This window comes from Lissotriton vulgaris, unplaced genomic scaffold (genome assembly GCF_964263255.1).
Source record: "Lissotriton vulgaris unplaced genomic scaffold, aLisVul1.2 SCAFFOLD_1248, whole genome shotgun sequence".
Classification (NCBI taxonomy): domain Eukaryota; kingdom Metazoa; phylum Chordata; class Amphibia; order Caudata; family Salamandridae; genus Lissotriton; species Lissotriton vulgaris.
In genome coordinates, this window is record NW_028244393.1 from 318,705 (window position 1) to 343,355 (window position 24,651).

Sequence of the window (24,651 nt, forward strand, 5' to 3'; positions counted from 1 at the left end):
AGGCTATCTGATCTGGTGCGACCGTTACATGCTCTTAAAGAAAGGTTTAGGGTAAGGGCTTGGATCTGGAGAGCAAATGAGGTCCATGCCCTTGCTGGCGGAATATTAGGTTCGGGAACTAACCAATATTGGTCCTCCTCCTCAAATTGGCCCCGGACAAACCAACAAGCGGCTCAAATTGGCAAATAAAGGTACTGCCAATAATTATACCCCATTGTGATGGAAAGGTTAAAAGTAAGGTGTTGAGTTGTTCTAGGGTAGTAGACTCCTGGCCCGAGGGGTCAGGCGTGAGTAGAGATTTATGAGCAGGATACTTTGTTTTGACTGGGTTGTTATAAGTACACAAAGAATATCACAGGAGGAACTCTCTATGTGTTTGGCCTTGCAACCTAAATGGACTCCAAACCATGTTGACAGTCCACCTGAAGGTCTTCCTCTCCCCGCGTGAAATCGCTGGAATATTAAAGACGGCAAACCCATGCCTGCTCAAGTCATCTCTGGACCATGTTTCCTGGAACATGCAGATTTTGTGCTGATTAATAAAGGAACCCCAATCGGGGTTCTCCAGTTTGGATGTTAATCCTGCTATGTTCCAAGAAAGTATTTTCAAGCTTGGGGTATGCCCTATAGCAACTTCTATGGGGGAATCAGAGGTTATGCTGTCTGGAACAGGCTCTTCTTGCAGGAGAGGGTTTTAGGCTAGGTTTAGGTACGTATCTATTTAATGAGGGAGATTTGCCGTCACTTGAGACTATTTTATTTAGGTACATGCCTACACGGGAATTCTTTTTGCTCAGTGTACCTTCATCCTCCTGGTTCAGATTATACTTGGGTGGGATGCTTTTCCCAGTCTCAATAGGTTGCATTGTTGCCTTATGGGATGTTAAAGGGTCACTCCAAAGGACGTTCCCAATTGTCTTAATAGTACACATGCAAGGTTCGGCTTTATCTTGTAAAGGTGCTGCCACTTTCATTAGTCAGTCAACTGCCTCGAGGGGGCTGAACCTGTTGTTCACTGGAATGTTAAAGAATAGGGGAGATCTTTATGCCTGCAAGGGTATAGGGGTTGAGTGTCTGGATTGATGCCAACTTCAAGTGGTAAGCTCATCTAGACTTTTGTAGATGTTGGTGCGAGGGATGGAAATAACCTAGGGACAATAAATTAACAGAGCTCCCAGGTCTAACAAAGAGATGGTCTAAAAGATAATTAACAATCCCCCTGTTCCTAAAATTAATGATGACACATTCACCAAATATGTCTTTGGGTCTTCAACCTACCCATCCCACCCTACGGGTCATGATAATATCATTTATATCTCTGTTAGAGAACTGCTTGTTGCTGATTAACCAATGAATACATTTGTTTTTCAGCTTACTGTAGGTTTCTCTAGTGCCTTGCTTTAATTCTGGGACTGGGCTAAAATAACAACATAGGGGATTGAGGCTGGGGTAGGTTGATGCATGGGAGGGCTGTCCCTACCTGATGGATTCCCCCTCTTGCCTGCTTGTAGGTCTGCCCCTTATACCAGTGGAGGAGCTTTCTGAGGGCCCTACCATCCCTCCTGCTTTAATCTTTTCCTTCAGTACTCCTTGTCTAAGTTCTTGGCCCTGAATGGTGTTACCTTTCTTTGCCCCATTTGGGCTACAATGTTGCCTTCCCTCCTTCTCCTGATTAGGTTGTGTTGTTTTATTAGAGATTGTGTTATTGGCTTCAACGCTCGGGAGGTGGGCACTTAGATATGATAATGTGTTGGCTGGTAGCTTTTATTTCAAAATTACCTCCACCCTGTCAACCCAACATTCTACTAATTTTGCAAGACTGTCAACCCGATCCCTTAGGTTTTTCAATTCATCTCTTACAATAGTCCTGACTTGAACCTGCAAGTCTACAATCATGTCCATGACCCATGCTGGCTGTTCGGGGTCTCCATTTGTTGTGGGAACACTGCCATTGGCCCTTATGAGAGTTGGGGTCACAGGAGCTGTTTTTTTCTTTTTTTGGGCCCTCTTGATGTGATGGCTTTGACTTTCCCTGTTTTTGGGCGGGCCCCTCCTGGATGTATAACATCCGTCCTACTTTCTGCAGAAGGTCCTACGTCGCTTAAGACAAGTTCCTGGTCCGTAATGAAGGGCGAGTCTGTTACATGAAGGAGGCTTGAAGGTGCAGCAACATTGGGTGTAAGGGATAGTCTCCTTCCGTTAGTTTCTATCTCATTTGCGACTACGCCGATGGCTCTCTGTAGCATGCGATCTATGGATTTCTGTTTGATGGAAGAATCTGGCTGTACAGGGGCGACATTCAGCGTTCCAGCTTCAACTCGCCTACCCATGGTTTCTAGTAACTCAATTTGGTCGCCTGGAGGTAATAAACAAAGGGCCTTAAGTCACTGACCTTGTTGAAGTTTACAGAGACAGTCCTAATATCATTCCAGGATTTGGGGGTGTGGCCCAGCCCGGCCTCCTCTGGCCTCTGACGGGCCCTTGGCCCGCTCTTCGCCCGGCGTGCCCACTCACGTCCCGCATTGTGGTGGGTGGACTCTGCTTTTAAGGCGTGTTTGCGTGGTGGCGCAGCTTCCGTGGTGCGGGTGGCTCCTGCAGGTCACTCCAATAGCCCCCAGAAAATCAGCTGTTTGTGCAGCGATAGCCCAGAGCAAAGTGCAGTGTCGGTAATATCCCTCAGCGTTTCCCGCAAGGAAATGATGGACCCCGCTTTTAAGGCGTGTTTGCATGGTGGCGCTGCTTCCTTGGCGCGGGCGGCTCCTGCCGCTGTGCACTCGGTGCCCTGGGACATGTAGTCCTCCAGTACAGGTAGAGCGTGCAGGTCACTCCAATAGCCCCCAGAAAATCAGCTGTGTGTGCGGCGATAGCCCAGAGCAAAGTGCAGTGTCGGTAATATCCCTCAGGGTTTCCCGCAAGGAAATGATGGAGCCCCGCTTTTAAGGCGTGTTTACGTGATGGCGCTGCTTCCGTGGCATGGGCGGCTCCTGCTGCTGCGCACTCGGTGCCCTGGGAAGTGTAGTCCTCCAGTACAGGTAGAGCGTGCACGTCACTCCAATAGCCCCCAGAAAATCAGCTGTGTGTGCGGCGATAGCCCAGAGCAAAGTGCAGTGTTGGTAATATCCCTCAGCGTTTCGGATTGGAATACGGTTGTATGCATGGGGAGGTTGAGTGATTGGCACAGAATCCGTGACTGGAACTCTATCCTGGTTTCCCAGCTGTAAGCCCGCAATTCTAGTTTTCAGTTCACATCGCCTCCTGCACTCATCTGTTTAATAATGTAGACTTCAGCAGGTCGATGCAGTTGTACAACTTGTTGCCTTCACCATGGAGTGCACAGTGGTTTAAGATAATGCCTTGGGTGCACCCCCACTCCTCTATTAACTAATCACACGAGAGGCTAACGTGCAGTTGACTTAGATGACTAGTAAGGTTACTCACTGGGTTGCTGCAGCAATTCCTGAGGTCTGTGCTAGGTGTACAAGTGGCAGGGTCGTACCTACATGGATAGATCTGGTCTTTCACCGCAACAAGGCCTACTCACTGAGGGTCACTGAGTTGAGGAATAGTGCGACACGATTAGTCCAAGCCAAAGACGCTACTCAGCACTTGTGTTTCTGGGCCATGGTTACAAAATGATCCTCCTGTGCACATGGGGTAAAACTCTCCATGCTGGAACCTTCTCGCTGACCCCTGGCCTGCTGCAACCAGACCTTGACGCACAGTGGCCAGGGAGTTGTGTCTCACTTAATGCCATGTTGGAGTGATTCGCAGGCTGACACATGTTCGACTGAGAGTACCTCAGCGGGCAGCTGAGTGGGAATGTTTGTATAAAATTCAAAGGGCCTTAAGCTAAATCACTGCGCTAAGCAGGACTGGACTGGGAACACAAAGCAGCCCTGGCAATACAGCTGGACTGGCCCTGGATGGGGGTGGGGGGAGGGATTGGGCTAGTGAGCAGCAGTGCTCCCGCTGGCTGCTTTAGCACTGCTGCCACTTTTGTCACAGGCAGCCTCGGATTGGTAACGCGGGCACTCGGGCAATGCCCGAGGGGCCGATGTCTGAGTTCCTGCTGTGGGCTGCTTTTTTGAGCAGTCTGGGGCCGATTCGGGTGGTGTCTCTATTTTCGGTTGGCATTATGAAACAGAGGAGGATCAAATTATGCAGCAGGGTTGACTAACAAAAGGAAAAATTTGTGGCATAATGCAGCATATTTTATGACCGCTTTACTTCATTATTTTGTCATTTATGCATATTAACAGTGACTGGGCAAAGATTTCACCTCATTAGAACTAGTTTCACACAGAATACAACAATAAGCAACAGAAAGGGGACCAGTCAACCCTTGTGAAGGACCTTCTGCTGTTAAAGCTAGAAACATTTGTTGTTGTTGTAAATTCTGCATATTATGCGGCATATACGGTAAATCCATATTTATGCAAAAAACGCCACAGCTGCAAAATGACATAGTTCCTGTTGCCCTGCTTGTGTGGGATATATAGTTTCATACACAGCAAAAAAACAGTACTACCTGCTTTTATCCTGACAACTTTATGTAAAGCCTACTGGATAAATACTCCTGTCTTCAGACGTTTGCCAAGCCAGAGGCTGTCCTAGGTGTACCTCGGCTCCTTTTAGAGTGTTTTGCAGATACATGGAGCTTGAATAGGCCTTTGCATCCACTTGGGTTTTGTGGGCAGAGAGCCTCTGTAGGGGCGGGTATTGAGCAGCGCATAAAGCGCACCCTGGGATTTATTTATAAAGGTCTGTACAATAGTAACAACATTAAAGTTCACTTGTTGCTCTGCTGAGAGTCAGTGCATTTTACCCAGGACTGTGAAGGTATGCTCTCGATTGGCTGTGATGGTCACTGCATTTTACATTCCCTGCTGTCTCCTGCGCCACAGGTGCAAACAATTGCCGCAACCACGACAGCGCCAAACTATTCTCCGCCCTTGCCACTATGTAGATATAAAACAAAGAACAAAGAAACCCTCCTAGTATTCTGGAGGTGAAGGAAAGTAGAATTACTCCCGGAGAGATTTGGTTGATAATAACCAAGGCTTAGTCCAGGTGGAATGGCCTCAGTGACAATTGTAATCTGGAATATCGAGCAGCCACGACATTGTGACCACACAATACTGTGACCCAAAAATCGAAAACCAAAATATTGTGGAGGTAAGAGCATATATTTAAGTGTAGATTTACTAATCTATACTGCACACCTACATACTTTCGACATGTATATTGTCAAGGTACATATATGTGGATTTAGGTTTCAAAAATCTAGACATACTTACCTGTTGATATTTTAGTTCTTGACAGTTTGATCACAGTATTGTGGCCATTTGATATTCCACGTTCAATATTCCGGACCTACGCCCACAAAGACAGCAGATATCTGTTAAGCTTTGGTGTCCATGAGTGTTTTGGTTTCTACGTCAGGTTTAATTGTAGCCAGTTCTCTCCCAGCCATTTGTTTATTGCTAGTGGGCTGTTTGTCCTTCTTTGACTAGAGAGTTGACTTACAGCGTGATTTGTGTGTCATCACATAGCTTAGGTGTAAACGTCACTGAATCTGGTCTGTGTTGTTGGCGTGAGTAGAGAGGCACAAAAGGAGAGATTCAAGCAAATAGCTTTGATCTATGCCAATATTCATATTTACAATATTTTCGTTCTATTCTCTGTATAAAAATCAATGATATTATATGTATTTATAAGCTGTTGAGATAGCTTAGAGGGTTTGTGCCTCTTATGCGCAAAGAGTCTACACCCTGGTACGGTCTACGCAGCCTTATTTCCATCTCATGCCAAATCATGGACAACAATAACACAAATTATTAGAGTGTCACAACAGAAATCGCATTGTGGGGTGCACATTGGGGCAAGACAGTTTGAAACTCGGCCCTTACAAGGCGTCCTTGCTGCAGAAAGTGCCTAGTCACGTGGGTGCCACGGAAAGAAACCATCTGCTCTTAAACAGTGAACACGTTCCAGAAACCAACCTGTCTGCTTAGGCCTCATACGCTGCACCGTGACAATGGAAGCGGTGACTGTGAGATACTGCAGCTGGCATTCTGGTAGAAGTAAAACCATGTCAGATTATGGAGTTCTGTCCACCCTTTCCTTTCACTTTTAATTGAGCTCTGCCTTTTAAGGCTGACAGCATTCTGCCCACCCTTCCCTAATGATTGATTGAGCTGTACCCATGTCAAACTTACAGCAGTCTGTCCACCCAACGTATCCTACTCTTCCACACCATTTTAATTGATCTCTACCTTTGTTAGACAGACGTTCCTCTCCTCCCCTTCACCTTAGACGTACATCAACCTCTCCGTCACCCCCTTACAGGATCTGTTCCCCCACCGTCCCCTACCCCACCCCTCCCCTTCCTCTTGCCTTTCACACTTATCTCCCTTCTCCTCCTTTCCACTTTCCTTCTTCCGCTTTCTCTTCCATTTTTTTGTTTCAAGAAGGGTGCGGGTTAGTGGCCACGTGGTAGGCACCCTCTGGTTGCAAGGGCCTCTTTCGCCTATCTCGAAAATACACCGGACTCCATATGCATCCGATCCTGCTAAACAACCACGAATGGTTGTAATTACAAGACCATGCGCTCGGAAGTGACGGAAAGGAGGCACGTTGGCGCTTTATAAAATATCTCAATGTTGTTTTAAAGACCGCGGGGCACGGCGCTATTGGGACATTAATGTCTCTCTGGAAGGCTGCTGTGTGTCACTGTTCCAGGGCCTGAGAGAACTATCAGTCATGCCTCTTCAGTTTATAAGCTATTCAGATGGTCCCTAAATGGGGTTATTGTACATCGTGGCCGAGAGCATATTCCTTCTAACAAAGCCAGAGACGAGGCGGGAGTGTCGCGCCCCCAAAAATATCCCTCTCCACACCCCTGAACTCCTTGGCCGCCGCAACAGCCCACCTAAGCAGCCCGGTCCCAGAAACAGGCCTTTCCTTGGCAGACACAAGGGCCGACAATTTGGAGGGGGCATGAACAGCTCGGCAGGCGCCCACTTTGTAAAGTAATGGCCGCCCTCCCCGAGGGCTTGACGGCTCAGAAAAAAGGAGCCACCCGCTTTCCTCCAGGCCTCACAGTCATTAAGGGCCTTTTCCGCGGAGCGTCAATTCAGAGGCCACGCGATGAATGGGCCATTTGTGTGAGCTCTGTGCCAGCTGCTCTGGGGGGGCTCCGTACATGTCAATGTGTCTTGATACTGTACAGTAAGGAGGGGCGGGGCGGACTCCGGTCTCTGTACCCGCAGCCGCGACCTCCCTGCCCCCTCACTGGACCCCGAGGACACGGCCATGCCACCAGAAACTCCGACTGGTCTTTTTACTTGAATTATTAGGTCTACGTTTAAGAGGCAGACAGTGGCACCTGGGTGCCCCGGCCCTGCCCAGCTGGGGAAGGTCCAGGCAGTGCACGACGAGGGAAACAAAGAGACGACGAGAAGACGGCTGAAAAGGCTGTGAGAGCGTTTTTGGGATAGGTGAAAAACTCACCCAATAAACAGGGTCAGACAGGCCCATAGGGCAGCCCCTGATGCCCCAGTGCCTGGTGGACTGGTCTGATCAGTCAGTGTGTGGGCTGGGTTTTTTAACTTTTTGTTGGACTGTTTAATGTCTGCTGAGCCGTTTTTTTACAGTTACTTTCCCTGATATTAAAACAAGCGTTGCCTGCAGCAAGCTCAGACCCATACTTTGCAAAACACATACCGTTTCTCTTTAAAAGTTTAATACTGCCACAATTTCCAAACAATGACCACTTTTTAGTTGTCTAATTGACCAATGGTGGCCACTTTTATTTTGGTGCCCGGGTCTACTACCAGTCCGACCCTGCCAAAAAGGCCGGGAATATGGCTTCAGTATCGTTTGTTCTCCTTACCAATTTCAAGGGCCGTGGTGCGAGGGGTGGAATGTCTTCATATGGCCGGGTACCGTCGAGACCCGACCCCTCCCATGAATAATCCCGGATCCACCCATCTGTACCTCCACCATTCCCCCATTGCTAAAGACAGCAGACCATACTTGAGTGCTACTGAGCAGCATGCCCTGATGGTGTGATGCTGGTTCCTGAGGTGTGCTCCTAACAGGCGTTTGGCTGATTTTGATGAGCTATGGAGCCCTTTGGTGAGGTGGAGGAGTCTCTGGTGGGCCAGAGTGGGCTCTTCGCAGCTGGGGCCGCTCCTAGTGAGTTTGTATGTATCTCCTCAAGGGTTTAGGTGGACTCCCGCAGACTGGAGTCTCAATTGTCTGGGGCACTGCCAGGCAGACATGGGATTATGTGGGTGCATGGGAAGCTCCCATGGGTGGAGGGAGGCAGTGGCATGTCCCTGGTGGTCCCTTTTGGGGGTGGGACATGCTTCCTATGGATCCAAATCAGCCAGGGTGGGCTCCAGGTGATGTGGGCCGACTCTTTCTGAGTTATTCTACTCAGTTTCAGAAAATTCCACCCTGGGCACAAAGTGAGGGGGGTTCCTCAGAGTCTTAGACCCGGAAGTATTTAAAAAACTGACTTTGAATTGGGTCCCTACCGTGTCCTATACTCATGTTCTTAACTTTACAGACAAAACAGTGATCAGTTTCTCAACACTGATATTTTCAACCATGACTATAAATTGTTACACGACAGAGATTTAGTTCCTGTTTACATTCCACGTTTTACTTCATCTTGCATTCCCTAAGGGTGTTTTCTTTTTCCAAGATGTTGTGGTTTTGTAGTTTATATGCAGCATATTACTCTTGTACAGTGCTTATTGTGAACTGAGTCATCTCTGTGTCGATGTGAGTTGAGGTTGTGGGTGGGTAGGTGTTGATAATGGGCAATGATTGAGCGCTCTGGATTTGAGCCTAAGGCAGAGCAAGTCAAAGTGCCTGTCATTGTGTCAGAAAAGGTGTGCAGAATGCATGTCCATCCAATGAGTGACCACTCTGGGAATCACACAGCTCAATGGTCACCGGTGCCAGATGTAATTGTGATTCTGTACAAATGTGTGTGATGGAGGTAAAAAGCTGCATAAATATTGCCAGGGCAAAAGTAAAGACAGGACATTGCTTACAGGTGAGTGGGTGCATTGTGTGGGGAGGGGATAGAAAAGTAAAGGAGATACAAGGAAGTGCACACAGAAAGAGAGAGTAAAATGCCTGTAAAGTGCAGAACCAGATATACTTGGTGTCAGATATGCAGATGGAGGGGTTCCGAAAGATTTCGTAAGAAAAAGGCCAGGTCTAACATTGAGAGACTACAGAGGAATGTGATGTGAAGGAGAGAATATGAGTGTTTGAGACACTCCCCCAGACCACTAATCTTCCACAAACCTTACTCATGTTTAATTAAAAGTCCCAACATTTCAGAAAAGAAATATTTTCAATTCAAATTATTCACAACAGAATCATTGTTACTCATTAATTTGATACTTTGATATATATTGGGTTTACCTTGGAAAACATAATATATATCTTCTTGAAGGTACATAGATGTGGAGTTAAGTACAGAAAATCTATACATACATACCTTTCAATATTTTGCCCTTGATATTACAATATTATCCCACGATAACGTTGTCTCAATAGTTCAGTAGCCACACCAACCATAAGCCATATCCACAGGGTATTCATCTCCATCCAATTACATGTTTGAATGGGTGTGGAAACACAGCCAAGTAAAACCAAATGTGTGAAGGAAAAGCTCCAGAATCCGGTGGCAGGAGACCTGTAAATCTAAGTCCCATATGGGAATCCTGATATGGGTGCACAAAACTTGTGCTGCCCATAATCGGGAGGGTGGGGAGATCGTCTGCAGGTAGGTGAAGGGGGGTTAAGAAGCTGCTATTATTACTGAGCATCTTGAAAGACGCCCATTATAGGGTGTTACTGAGTTCACAACAGTACTGCCACCCAAACCAGAACACCTGTATGACTGAATGTCTGTGGTATTTGTATAGCGCAAACCAAAGTCCTAAACTATACTTTAACAGAACACCTTAAAACAGAAATGTGGGCACCTACTCAGCACAGTTCAAATATACAGCTGTCTATGAAAGTTCCCAAAAGCGCCTTATCTACCAGCTGCCTACACACACTTACTTCTGCCAGGCAGTAGACACGCCAACCTACCAAGAAATCTCAGAAGGTGTCTCGGTACAGCCCTACGGCCTCACTGATCAAACTCTCAATTCTATCATGCGGTAACCTCCTCTTACAGGTATGCAGCATCATTCAGTCCACAGATCTCACATCAGTCAGACTCTGGTCTCTGTTGCAAAACTCACACCCGCCATGGGCAACCAAAAAGTGCTGCAATGACACACCAATGGCGGACTGGGCGCTATACAAATGCTACAAATAGTAATACAAAAGGCTAACCGGTCCCTGGTTCTTGTCCCTTGGAGTACTACTCAACTGAAGGTGATGGCCGCTATTTTTCCGATATTATCCTCATATCCAAGCGTTCCTGTTGACAGTTGTTGAACCAGAGCAGCACCACTACATGGTAGTGGTGCTACTTAGCGGCCAAAACCTGGAATTCTCTCCCCACCCATCTCCGCCTTACACAGAACCACCTTTCCTTCAGAAAACAACTCAAAACCTGGCTATTTGATAAGTAGAGAACCCCTCTCCCTCAAGCGCCTTGAGACCCTCTGGGTGAGTAGTGCGCTATACAAATTTTGACTTGACTTGACTTGACTAGTGTCACACAAAGGGGCACTTGCGTGAAATTAGTGCATGTGAAAGAAGCCAGGGTAGTACCCTACAATTCGAAAAACTCCACTTGCTCCAGTACAATCTGGTTCCTGTCAGTTGCGTTGGCAGGTTCGCCGGTAACTTTAAGTTCAGCACCCATTCCATCAGTGGCCTCTCTGTTGGGGATACCAACAACATACTTGTGGGTGCTTATTTGAATGGGGAGTTTTTATGGACTTGTGTTCACAAGATTGGCATAGAGGACTCAAGGGCATTCCGAGCACAGCCAGCATTCGTATCCTTTTGTGAAAAGCATCTTTATGGGCCCATAAAGGGGCGATTTATAGCCTGGGCCCCATATGGCATAGCTGATATAAGTGTGCCGAATTAGGACCGCACACTGGGGGGGATTGTTCACTTCATCCAGGCATTCCTTGACTCAACAGGGGATTTTAGGGGCGGAGGGGAAGGAGGAGGGTCCCCTTGTTGTACTGACTTGAAAGGTTCAAGTTCACCCCTGCCCCTTCCCCAGGCTCTGACATGAACATTTATATGATATATTGGAAAGTTAAGTGGGAAAGGCTTTTGGAACAGATGCTCTCTCCCTGCGGTGGGCGGACAAGAGCCATGAAGGAAGGCTGAGAGGAGCAAATGGGGAATTTTCTGGTGTGATTTAAAAAAAAATAGCAGATTATGTTTTTTCTGTTCCCATATATCCAGTTGGCTACATCCTGCTTCAGAAGCAAATAACCCCTGAACTTGTCTCCTACACAGTTGCTTCGCTGAAAATAGGCTGCAGTGTCAATTTGAAAAAAAAATGAGAGTACTTCTGGGAACGTGGTCGCTTTCCAGATGGTTTATTGCTCGTGAAAGGTTGTTCGTGCTGGGGTGGAGGCACTTGCATGTCTTATGTGTCCTATCCATGAATTATCCAGCCACATTCATATCGCCCCTTCAGAAGCAACCACCCCTTCAGCTATTTCCCCTTTATCCCCTTTATCCAAGGGGGGTGAAAAGCTGTAATTTTCTTCCTAGCGGCCCTCGCAAATGTGTTAGAAAAACTACACAAAATATGCAGAGGCTGCAGTTCTAAGGCATTGGGTGTATCATGCAGATTTTCACTATTCAAGGCTTTCAATATTACATATTCCCTATTTTTATTGCAAAACAATATTAAGAGAACAGAAGCAATATAGGAGCTTTAGCATATCAGAAGGGAAAATGGTAAACTCCATAGCTACGGGAAGATATAGTATACCAGATTATCGTTGATGAAATATGGTCCGGCAAAAATATTGTGATCTAAATAGCCATATTTTGACAGTATTTATACCTTCCAAGTATGTGAATGTGAAATTATACATCTATATTTACCTATAAATATTTACCACCACAATATTTTGATTGTTTATTTCAGTGATTTAAACATTTGTCGAATACATGGACAATTACATAAGAAGTTTACAGATATCATTGATGTTACCTCAACAACCGCCTCACTTTCTACACGCCCACCCGCCAGCTGCAATCGACCAGCCTCGCCCTCGCCACCGTACCACGCATCCGCAGAGCCACCGCCGGAGGCAGATCCTTCTCCTACCTGGAGGCCAAGACATGGAATTCCCTCCCCATCCACCTACGGCTGACCCAGGACCATCTCTCCTTCAGGAAGAAACTCAAGACCTGGCTTTTCGAGCAGTAACGGACCCCCCCCCCCCCCCCCCCCCCCCCCCCAGCGCCTTGAGACCCTTCCGAGTGAGTAGCGCGCTTTACAAATTGTTCTGATGATTGATTGATTAGTTGATGTTTGACTTCTGCTTTTCCAATTGGTAAATCCACATACAGGTTTTATTACTTAATATCGTCACCAACAATATCGTGGTGCAAGAATATTGAGGACAGAATACCGAGTGACAAAATAGCGAAAGGTAAGAGCATATAGAAAAATTTACAATAACTGCACAGAAATAGATATTTCTTCTGTTTAAGAAGCAGTAAACTGAATTTTCTTGCATCCTACCAGTTCATTGATTACAATAATAGATTACACATAGTCTTACCCTTTCTCATCTCTTCCCTTACTAGTGATATTACAGAGATTACATCAAAAGGATTTTATGGCAAAGAAATATCCACAACACCTTTTTGCAGTGAAAATAGCAAACATGTTTAAGTTACACGCAATGAGAAATTACGCTAGTATACGAAACGTAGTTACTGCATCGTAAAAGCATGCAGAAGAAAGGTAGACTAGATATGGTATTCATTTGAATGACATAGTTGTAATGTCATAAATGAAAATATATCATATGTATATTAACGTGTTGGAATTTTGTAGAATGATAGGTTCTCACGTTATGGACCTTATTGCTAATCAATTTGATATTCATATATGAGTGTGAACATTAAGACTACATTTGAAACAATATGAACTAACTTAGTTTTTATGTGAAAATTATTGAAGTTTAATTTCATGTAATAATGTGTACATCTAAAATGACAAAAAAAAGTAGGTGTTACACAATGATACTTTCTGTGCCTTCGTGAAAACGTCTCTAGCATGCATTTTAACTGGTTCCAACGGAACAGCCTCAAGTGTAACTCGGATAAATCCGAGATACTTTTTTTCGGATGCCCATCGGAACCGGACTGGCATTGTTGGTGGCCTGCTGACATGTTCCCTCCAGCCCAGTCCTCTAAATGGGCTAAGAACCTGGGAATTAAAATTGACAACGGGCTTACGCTCAAATCCCAGGTGTCCACCCTCACAGGGACGTGTTTCGGCATCCTCAGGATGCTTCAAAAGTTTTTTCCTTTGCTTTCTGAGGAACATCGGAGAATAACTGTACAGGCCCTCGTCGGATCCAGATTGGATTATGCTAACATTCTGTATCTGGGTCTTCCAGAATATCTCTTACAGCGAATGCAGGTGACCCAGAATGCTGCAGCTCGAGCTATTTTTGGTCTGCATCGTCGAGCCAGTGCTTCAAACCTGCTGCAGTCTCTCCATTGGCTCCCAATACGGAAGAGGATAATGTTTAAGGCTTTGACATTAGCCCACAAAGCCCTCCACGCCACTGGTGCAAAATACCTACAGAAGAGGCTGGATTTTTACCGGCCGACACGATCTTTAAGATCAGAGTCATTGGCACTTGCTGTAGTTCCCCGTATCAAGAAGGCCCGTGTAGGCGGTCGGTCCTTCAGATTCCTGGCCCCTCAGTTGTGGAATTCTCTACCGCTGTCTTTACGGTCCACATCCAATCTGCTTGCCTTTAGGAAGGGTCTAAAGACTTGGCTATTCGCTGGTTAGAGCGCCTCTATCCTTATTCTCTGTTTCCTTTGTTATGTTTTACAGTCTCTTTTTTGGGTCTGGAGCTCAAAGCGCCGGGACACTCCTTTGGAGTAGCCGTTGCGCTATACAAGACCCATAAATAACATAACATAACATAACACCATATTGCCAGTAGTATTGAAATAGTAATTGTTTCCTTTGACATCTCCTGTGCTGAGCAGTACGCTTGTTATAATCTGAAACAGGTGCCTGGGAAAGTGCCCTTTTGAACTGTTATTCTTTTCTCTCAAATGTGCCATTGTTCAATGTGTCACATGATTGAAAAAAAGGAAGGAACTGCGTAATCGATTCACCTATTTTTCCGTATTTGTGTCTTCTTTACTGCCACATCATGCTCATCCTATACGAACCGACCAATGGACTGAGTGGTCTAACAAATTGAAATTATGTCAGGAGGTTTCACTCCAGAACTGGCCTAGTATAATTGCATATCTTAAGTGATTTTGAGAGCTCTGCCCTAGCTCTGCTTTTTGTCCTACCTAGACCGGAGGCAGATCGATTCAATTGCAGAACGAGGGGTTCCTGTTGTGAGGCTGTGACCCTGGCTGTTAAAGTGACAGACTAAGACAGATTACTGTTTTAGCAGACTGGACTGGCTACTTGGAACCTTGCTGAACTCGCCTGATAGTCTTTGCGGAAGACTCACCTGGCTACCTATTTCTACTGGCGCATACGCTGTATGTGCTTGGGGGTCCACCTCAGCTGAGAGAGACTGCCCTTCTTATTTACCAAACCTTACCCTGAATCCCGAGCATTGGCATATTTCCTTGAATCAATTTTTACTTGAATTCTAATCTGAATGCTAATTACATTTAAATGTAAAATGTTTCCATCCTAATCTGATAAACCAAATGAACTACTTGGTTTGACTCTGCTGTTCTGACACATCATTACTGAAGTGAGCATTATTTCTGGGTTACCCTATGACTAAACAGAAATGCAAGTCGGAAGTTTCTGATCATCAAATTCTGATGCTATTATTTCTCTTAGCTATAATGGAATTCCTGGTTTGTATGACTCTTGCTCAACTATGTTTCTTTAGGAGATTTGGGTTTGCAGTGATCATATTTTATGTCTGCAGTATTTGTTTGAGATTTATCCATGAGTTTAATTTTGAGTTTGTAGATACAGTTATCCTATTCCTGGTCCTCATTGGGTGACTGCTTATTCCCCGAATATCTAACCACTTTCAGCACAGAGGAAGATCAGTCGGAGGACCAATTGATGTTAAGAGATAAAGTAGGGCCCAGGAAATGCTACAACACTAGTAAGGGGAACCCTGCTTCTGAGACAAATGTCTTGCTCCATCCACCAAATTGTGGTCCGACAGAGGGGACTGAAATACAGAATCTTCCTGTATTATCAATCTAAAATCCAGCGAGAAACAAGCAATGCCAGGAAGGGTGGGCAGGATGCAAGGGCTGGATGAGAATCAATTGAGCTATAAGTAATTACTGGTAAGTAATCAAAACCTTACCTCCAAATCCATCTACCATGGCCAAATCCTCCTTAATCAAGTAGTCCAAAGGTATTCCACAGCCTTTGGGCTGAAACTCATCACTCACACACTGCTAAATCCAGTGACGATTTCATTGTGTATTCAAATTTGTAACCACACAAAGATTTCCTTAAAATAAATTTGCCATCATGTGGCAAGCCCAACATTCCACTTCTAGTTTGAGGTTTATCAGCATATTGTCTGGCTACATGCGGTAACCTGTCATTCGACTACAAGACTTGTTCTGGGGGCCGTAAAGGCTTTGAAGAGGTCAGACACAAAATCCTGTCCCTTGACGAACTCTATTACTGTTGGTAGCAAAGACTGAGAACAAGTGACCTAGGGCAGATGCACTGAAAGGCTGGTTGCAAACATTGCACAATGACTTTTAGCAAGCATTCTTTCTTTCTTCCAGGCAACCTATGAACTAAAAGTTTGAATCACAAAATCTCCAATTGTGGGGGTGGTAAAAAGACCTGTCGAGGGAATAATAATTAGGCAGGTGCTATTTGCACATCCTTAGATTTCATACAAACACAGGAGTGAGTGGTGGCCGGCAAGCATAGCAGATCACCATCCCTGTGTTGGCGTTCCTAAATGGGATTTTTTTAAAGAAGCCTGTGTACCTTAAAGAAACAGATGTAGCTATTAACAAAAAGTTTCCTGAAAACATCACAGTCAAGCAGGAAGGCTGCCAACACCTTCCATAAAGGATAAGGTGGCTCAAGTGGACACTTTTGCAACTGCGGATCAATTACCACAGCCTTTGAGGTACTGGTAACTCATCAATGGTTTGTGAATCTAGTCACAAACAATTCATACATGTCATGTCAAGGAAGAGATGGCCCTTTCCCAACCCGTTCTAATTGTGATTTGGTATGGGTTGCTAAATCCATTTTCCGAGGTGGATAGGCTTCTCCAAGCCTAAAAATGATTTTAATAATATAACAAAAAGCCATTTTGTGATAGTAAATCCTGCGATTCTGCGACCCACAGAAATTGCAATTGCAAAATTGCTTTCTATATCTGTCCGCTAGCATCCCAGATGAGGGCCAATGTCACGTATGCCAAAGTACAATGCCAAGGGGGCAACCATAACTCTGTGGTCATTGGCAATAAATAGCAAGTACAAATAAAACCCACACACCAAGACATACTTTGCTTCTTGTCTAGCAGCTCACAAAATAATGATTGGCGCAAAGGCTTAGGTTCCGGACATATTTCCCGTCTAGGAGCACAGTATGGAAGCTGCAGATCAACCTAGATGCGCACAATGTTTGTGTACTTGGAGAGTCACAGAGTAAAAGACACAACATTCAGCAGTAAAAAAAAAACATGACAAATTTCTCAGAATCACAGTTTTTTTCCCCAAATGCTGGCCGGAGACCCACACGCCCCCACCTTTCATGTCTGCACTTGTAGCAGTCCATTTCGTTAAAATGACAGTTCCCCTCATTACAGTTCTGCTCATCAGGGTACAATGGGTACTTACAGCTTCTCGAGGGCCTGCAGCCCGAGGAAGGAAGCATTCCTCAGCACCGTGATCTTGTTGTTGCTCAAAACCCTGGAAGAAAAGGAAAAAGAAAAGAGGTCCTTGAGTAATTCAGGCAGAGGTAAGAGATGTAAGAGCAAGCGCCTATTAGTAGGGCGGGCCTGTGGGTGCTAGATGTGCGGCCTGGGAGGAAACCTAGGCTGCAGAAGCCACACGCGAGCCTCAAACTTTCCCTATGGCTCTGTTGAAAGACATTATTTTATCTTTCAAGATGGAGTGGAACATGGAAGGCTGGTGTGTACCGTCATTGTTTCCTAGAGTGGAATGTCAGGGTTCTTCGTTAGCTAAACCTGACACCGCTCCTCATCAACGAGGCACCCTAGATCCATGAGGGCCGCGTCCATGTCAGGGTTCCAAGTAACCACATAAACTACCCTCATAGAGTGACACTAAATCATGCTCATTGACCTAGTCGCACTTATCCTGAAAACCTGTCAAGGATCTGCCCACCTCTACCTTCGTTGCACAACTCCCTTGTGGAGGGACTTGCCGCTCTTAGCTAAAACATAGCCATAGGCGTTTGCTGCATGTCGACTGTGAGAACGAGCAGGGTTAGATCATAAATGCTGCCTTAGTGAGGAGATGTGGTCTAGTACCTTCCAAGCCAGTTATTCAACCAATGTACACACATCCGACTCTTGTTGCCTGCCAAAACACACATTGGCAAAGACCATCGGTCCCGCCTATGTGAGATCTATTGGCTTTGTTAAGGTTTTAAGCCATGTTGGACAGAAGCAGTGCTTCTGTGCAGCATGGCTGAACGTGAAAAAAAGCGTTATGACCTGGCCAGCGTTTACTGCGTTGTGATGCTTTTTTGTTTTTACTTTCAGCAGTACTGCTGTACAGCATGGCCAAAACGAATTGGCAAAGCCAATAAAACTTGCATAGACGCAACCCATTAGCTTTGCCAGTGCTTGTTTCTTTTTTTGTCTGCCAGGGGCTGTCCCTATTTTTTCATTGTAAAATGACCATTTGGGCTAACGGCACCGGAGAATAAATAACCTGTTTACTGATGCTAAGCTCCACTCCTGAATAAACACAAGCAGGCCGCTTTGAGTGGCCTAGGAAGGTTCCTCAACCCTTCATGTCACAACAAAGAGAGCGTCCAAACATGCATTATCATAGCTCCTTGGTAGCTCCAAGAAGTATCTGAAACAATGAGCCCAAAAGTACCCAATAGTGCCCTTTGTAAGGGAAGTGAGCCCCAAATCCACCACCTTCAACAGTTCTAAAACTAAATAGAAACTATCTCAGATGCTGGTCCCATCCATGGGTATATAATGATGTTACCTAATAATATTACCTATTACTTAAGCACTTTTGAGCTTCACAGTGGGTATCGAAAGCACAATCTTAATAGTCATACAAGAGAATGCACCTAGAGACACATCTGTTTGTGACATGCACTTAAAACATATCTGCGAGGAAATGGCAAAAGCAATGCTGTAGAAATGCATTCAAGGACACCGTGGAAGCAAACGTAAACGCTACGGAAATGGATTAAATAAATGACGGTCGCCCTATGCACAAGTGATGCTTAAATAACATTTCAACAAACATATTATACCGCATACAGTTATGTAAAAGTGTTCCTGTACGGTCAGTGGTTACTTAATCAGCTGTAAAAGTGCATATGCCGATGGTGTCATTCTTTACAGTATACCTATGGATTTAACTGTCCATCTGAATTCCAGAACATAACTATGTGTTTTGTGTATGATGCCCCTATGCATTTTGCTGACAAAGTAACATGCAGAAAGTCTGTATCACCAGTCACAGTGCCCTTGTATAAAGTGTGAGTGCACAAGCGGCTTTGTTTGTCTCTATACTGGGTAGATATTGCCTGGGGATAACCAGCAGCCAATTCACTGCCATCTGTGCATAGATACTTTGGGCCCAGTGCTTGTCCACATTTAAAGACCCCGTGCAGTTATGGAGCTTGCCCACTGTGCTGTAACTTTAACAAGCTTAAAAACAAAACCACAGATCATCGAAGATGCAAAACCATATAATGAAAAAGGAGAAATAGTACTTCAATCACAGACGGGCACTAATTAAGTTGAATCAATCTGTGCTTGGCCCATGCACCACAGAAAGGAACGGAAGTGACGCTTGGCCTGCGTTGGCCAATTAGGAGGTGAGGAGTGACCCCGTAGCCAGGAAAAGGTAAGCAATGGACGGGTTACACGCCCTTTCTTATAAACAATAGAGTCTCACAAGCAGAGCGAAAGCAGAGCTTGCACTATTGCAGGTTCGACCTCAATAGGGAGTGTTGGAACGTAAGCTAACCAGCTAATCAACAACAGTCTGCCCCTCTTTGATTTAAAGAATGCCCGACGGCCTTCTTGTTCTGTTACCATAGGCATAATGCAGACCACTGCAGCGCGAGTGGGGATGGGGGCAAACTTTCAGGGGGGGGGGGGGGGGGGGGCATTCCGCCTAAGGCCAATGAATATATAAGAGAAATGGGAGATTCAGGGGCCGCTCGTCACATCTGCAGCGGGCCCCATCATGTTGCATTCCGTCGATGTCTGCTAAAGTAGGCTACATAAATCTAAAACAATTGCTAAAAAAATTGGACTTTTACATTGATTCATTGTCAAAAGGTTGTTTGTTACTGTGTTTATTCAATGACGTGTAATATGAGGATTCGTATATATATTTTATTGGCCCATAAGAAATACAAGAATTTTATAATATCAACATGACCAAAATGTTGTATAATATTTCTTTAGTCCTTTCGGGAATTCTACATTCAAAAGTATGTAAAAGTACAGTCAATGCTAACAAAATAATAAAATAGGTCCAGCGGCCCTAGTTTTTCTTAGGATCCTGAGACAGCCCCGCTGAATGGCGGGGTTCCTGAATACCCGGGCAGTCTGGTCTTGTATCCACCTCAGGCTCCTTTCTTCCTGCGCCCTCCACTTCCTGTATCTCACTCTTACAGGTTTTCATTCCTACTTTCTCCTTTTATGCACTGATTTCCTATCTTTCTCTCTACCTCCTTTCTCCATTGTTGCCTTTCTCCTGCCTTGGGATAAAACGTGATGGTGAAAAATCTGACCACCTTATTCCTAAAAAAAATGAGTGCCAGTGCTCACCACCGGCACACACAGGCACAAATGAAGCATTGTACATGCCATCTAGGACGTGCAGTGCCCAGTTGTGCTGGCTTGGCCCCAGGGGCTGTGAGCTGTGATCCAGAGACTTCTCATGTACATTACCTTCTTTCATATCTGTTGCAGATCTTAGTGGATGGTTCCTTATGGCCTTGTGTGGCATTTACACTAATGTGCAAAACTTGTGTTGAGCATCTTATGTTTGGCCCATAAAAGGTGTAAACTGAATAAACTGCCTACGATATGTTACATGATTCACTGAAACGCTTGGTTTGGTAGTGAAAATAAAGTGCAAAGCAGAAATATGTGAAAGTGTACCTGAGATCCCCATAAATTCGGGACAGCTTCTGTCCCTCTATAACAATTCCTGTCTACTCCTTCTTTGCCATCATAGCATCACAGTTAATCACATATTGTTGTTAAAGACGTTATCTGTTCACACATTGCAGGCATGAGTTTTTTTGTAAAGTTCTGAATAATGCGAGTTTTAATTGCCCGGTCTCATTTTATTGACATGGGAAGGAAGCAAGACTGGAAAATCCAGACTGGCACTCGACCCTCAGACCTGCAAATCTCTTGGTTGATGCAAGACCCACAGTGCTATATTAAGAGAGTACAGCTATAAGGGCACAAGCAAGCTAGTTATTAACTAAGGACTCCGTGGGCATCCTGGCTGCACTACTGGGCATGTCCTGCCAGCACCCTGGCTCATATTGTGGCATCATCGCAGTAAATGTAGGAGGAATCTCAACCGGTGTCAGTAACGTTTTGTTATTTTATTAGTTTTTCACTTATTGAAAGCTCTATATGGTCTTAATGATCGAAATAAAGATCTTTTGACTGACTGAAAGCTCTAAAGATTTCTGTTGTGCCGCTAGGGGTCAAAGAGCATGTGATGTCACAGGGCTTGCTGCAGACCAATGTGCCACTGTGTGACCATCCACAGATCTAAAAACATCCTTGTGAAGAAGTCATAACACAATCTTTCAATTCTGACACCATATGTGAACAGCAATTAGAGAGATTTAGATGGTTGCCAAGAATTGTGTTAAGTTTCAGGTAAAAAATGTTAGATCCAATTAGGTTCTCGGCCTATCATTATATTAAGGTCAATGAAAAGAGTACCATGTAATTGATCAACAATAACACCCGCTATTGAAAGATCAGTCAGGTTGCTGTGTGTGCTGTATAATCGACTGAGAGAATCGTCTTTTCAATATACTATAATTTACCATTAACAGCACGTGGAAAAATGACGCGATTTAAACAAAATATGGGGCAAAAATAGGATACAACCACTGAAGTGTTGAGATTTGACAAATAAAAAATGTAAACGTTCGAACAAGCGAAGGCGGAGGCAACAATTTGGTAGCGCGCTGCGAAATGAGTGAATATTCAGGAAGCTGGGCCCTGCTGAGTGCAATACCCTCTATTGCAGGAAGCTGCAATCAGGCTGCACAGGCTTGGCCAGGCACATCCACTTGGGCTAAGAGCTTCCTGCAATACAGGATAAGGGAATCCGGAGGTCAGAGGGCTAAGAGCACTCATCAGGTGTTTAGAACCTTTTTCCGTTCTGGGGTCCTTGGTGTTGACACTGACGCGGGCCTTCAGCTACTACAACGAAGAGATAATAGTGGAGTGAGCAAGGGTGACATCTGGAGATATGTTATGATATGGTAGTGGGACCGGTGTAGCTTACAATCTTCCATTAATACTTCAGTATGGCCTTGCAAAGCAGTGAGCCTCAGGGTTGCTCTTCAACCATTTCTGATATGCCTGTCATAAGCCAAAATCTGAATCTTCTTGTAATGTTATTGGTTGGGTTTTGTGTTGTGGTCAATCTCTGTTGGCATGGCCATTGATTAAGGGGAAAAACTAGAGAAGGCCTGTCTATTTTGACACGAACTAACCCTCCATAGAGTGGTCAGAAATGCTTTGTTTTTCTCAAATAAACCTCATTTCACCAGGGTTGCCCCTTGGTGGTATGCTTCGTCATCAGGTTCTTCTCGCTCCGCTGCGGAACGGGGCATTCTGCGACCTACGAGGTACACAGGAGCACTGAATAGTATATTATGGTGATCGGAATGAATAGGAGTGGGAGGAGTCTTATGTAGAAGGTTAAAATACATGCCTGGTAGGTTAGTGCATCCTTTAATCTGTCCTCTAGGCAGTATGATTAAAAACTGGCGAGAAAGTGAGAAGTCCAGGTGATAATGTACCTGCTTTTCTTATGGGTCTACATGTTTGAGGCCAATCCCCATGGAGTTTAATCTCGACCAAGAATGTAACTCCCTGATCCACCCCTAAAGTAGTGCTCATACACAATTCCGGCACCCTCAATGCACGATAAGTGATAGATGTGGAGTATTGGCACCTACTTGATGTTGTTGTTTAATACCTACTTGGTATTACTGCCTAAAACATTCATGTGGGAAAATGTATGCTTCATGGGTCCTCTGGTAGCAAGGTACACTTGTATTCACACTTACACCAAAGGGTAACCATGGCTTAGTAACCTAGGTGAAATACCCCGGATTTCACATAGGTTACTAAGCCAAGGTTATCCCCTTTAGGAAATCCCCCCTATATCAACTAGGTTACTAACTAGAATTCAAACATTGCGAGAGAGCAGAATGACCATCTTTGCCCATACAATCTTGTGATTTTGACCACAACCTTTTTCCAGAATCTCTAATCGAGCAAGGAATGATCTACATGCCAGAGCAGTTGAAATATACTTTGATCTAGAGTTAAAGTGTTGATTGACTGCCGTCTTTCTATCAGACTAGGAGCAAGTCTGATCTGCATTCTGATTGTAGTGATGCTGCGCTGTCCTGTAATCAGAGAGCACTTCCTGTGGTGGAAGAAGATACTGGACTGCACCCTCAAATGAAGACGCAGCCTGCTGGTCAAATTCTGGAACCAAGCTCCCTGTGGGGATATGTGATGAGTTGATGTGAGATATATCACTATAAGACATGAGGTTGCCCAGCTGCTGTTAATGAAGATACCAAATACTTTATCATTACCACCCTCTGCACTGCATTAAGCTCAGGGGAAGAATTGTTGCCTACTGTGCCTGTAGATGAGCCTGCTTCATCTTTGACACCTTTCTGCATTGCAATAAAGACTGGGCATGCCAGGAACCATATCAGCTCCAACCCCTTGACTGGTGAATCGAAGAGGATATTACACTAAGGGCCAGATTACGACTTTCGGCGGGGCAGTGCCAGGTCCACCAGCCGTACCGATAAAACCGCAGTCAGGCCACCTGCCAGATTAGGAATTTCCTCCTATCTGGTGGGCTTTTTTTGGCATTCTAACGGCAGTGCCTTCAGAAATGGGCACTGCAATGGGAACGCAAAAAACAGTTCCTTCACGGCATAGACTGAAAAGTCCATGCGGTGCAGGAACTGGGGTGCATGCACCACTGCATTCACCCCAAGGAGCAGAGACTCAAGGGGGTCTTGTAGGGCCTCATTTGTTTCCTCTCTGCCAGGATTTTAACGTGGGAGGAAAAGCTATGAAAACCATGGCAGAGAGGAAATTCCAAATACGCTTGGCAGAACTGCGGCGGTCATACTACCCTAATCGTAATAGGGTGATCGGAGACCACCGCCGCTACCAGACTCGTAATTGAGCCCTCAGTCTGGAACCATTCACTGCACTGGAATCTTTCAAGCAGTTAAATACATATATGCACTTGAACCCCTGTCTATAGTCTGTAGCTTTTTCATGTTTCGAGATGGAGCCACAGGCCGTGCACTTTGACCTGTGTGTACCACTGACCCCAGAAAAATCCAACCACAACTGGCCGTTCCTGAGATGTAGGGTATTTCAACTATTGTGTGCCCTATCAAAAAGATTGTAGTCTACTGGCTCCAGAACCACGTTTGGTCCTTCGGCCACTGACCCATTTCTAGTGGACTCCAAAGAGATTCTGCTCAGACAGTGGGCGTCGGGCACTGCCCCTGTTCCCTTGCAATTCATCCTTTTGCTTACCAAGGTTTAGGGTAGACACTTGATGCTTTTGGAGAGGGTCTTCATGAGGCACCCAAATGTCAACTCAGTGCAAAGAAAATATAAAGATACATTTGACTTTGGGGAGTAGCACAGTGAATCATTTCCCCTTAGTCTTAATGAGACTGTTGGACCTGCTACAGTTTGGGTTGCTCAGGTCCTTTGGGTGGACTATTCCATACTCTAAAAGATATCCGTGGCTGAGCATACTCACAATGTCATCTACTATGAAGCAAATTGCCACTCTGTCATGAACCTGGGTTCCATGTTTGCAATGTGGGGCTGATGATCAGGAACACTTCCATAGGTTAACATTGGGAATTGACATCAACGGCAATAGAAATGTTAGAGCATATGTGCATTAATAGCATTTGGCTTCAGACCTCTGACTAGGAAAGAGCTTGTGAGTTCTAATTGT

General features: G+C 45.1%; 1 protein-coding gene across 1 annotated transcript in view; it reads right to left on the reverse strand.

The window, feature by feature from the left end:
• The window catches only part of ADGRA2 (adhesion G protein-coupled receptor A2), a 451,371-nt gene that overhangs the window by 219,160 nt on the left and 207,560 nt on the right, over positions 1–24,651 (reverse strand). The window contains exon 2 of the mRNA XM_086948811.1: positions 17,035–17,106. Within this exon, the coding sequence (XP_086804937.1) occupies positions 17,035–17,106 (72 nt within the window). The remainder of the gene's footprint in view (positions 1–17,034; positions 17,107–24,651) is intronic.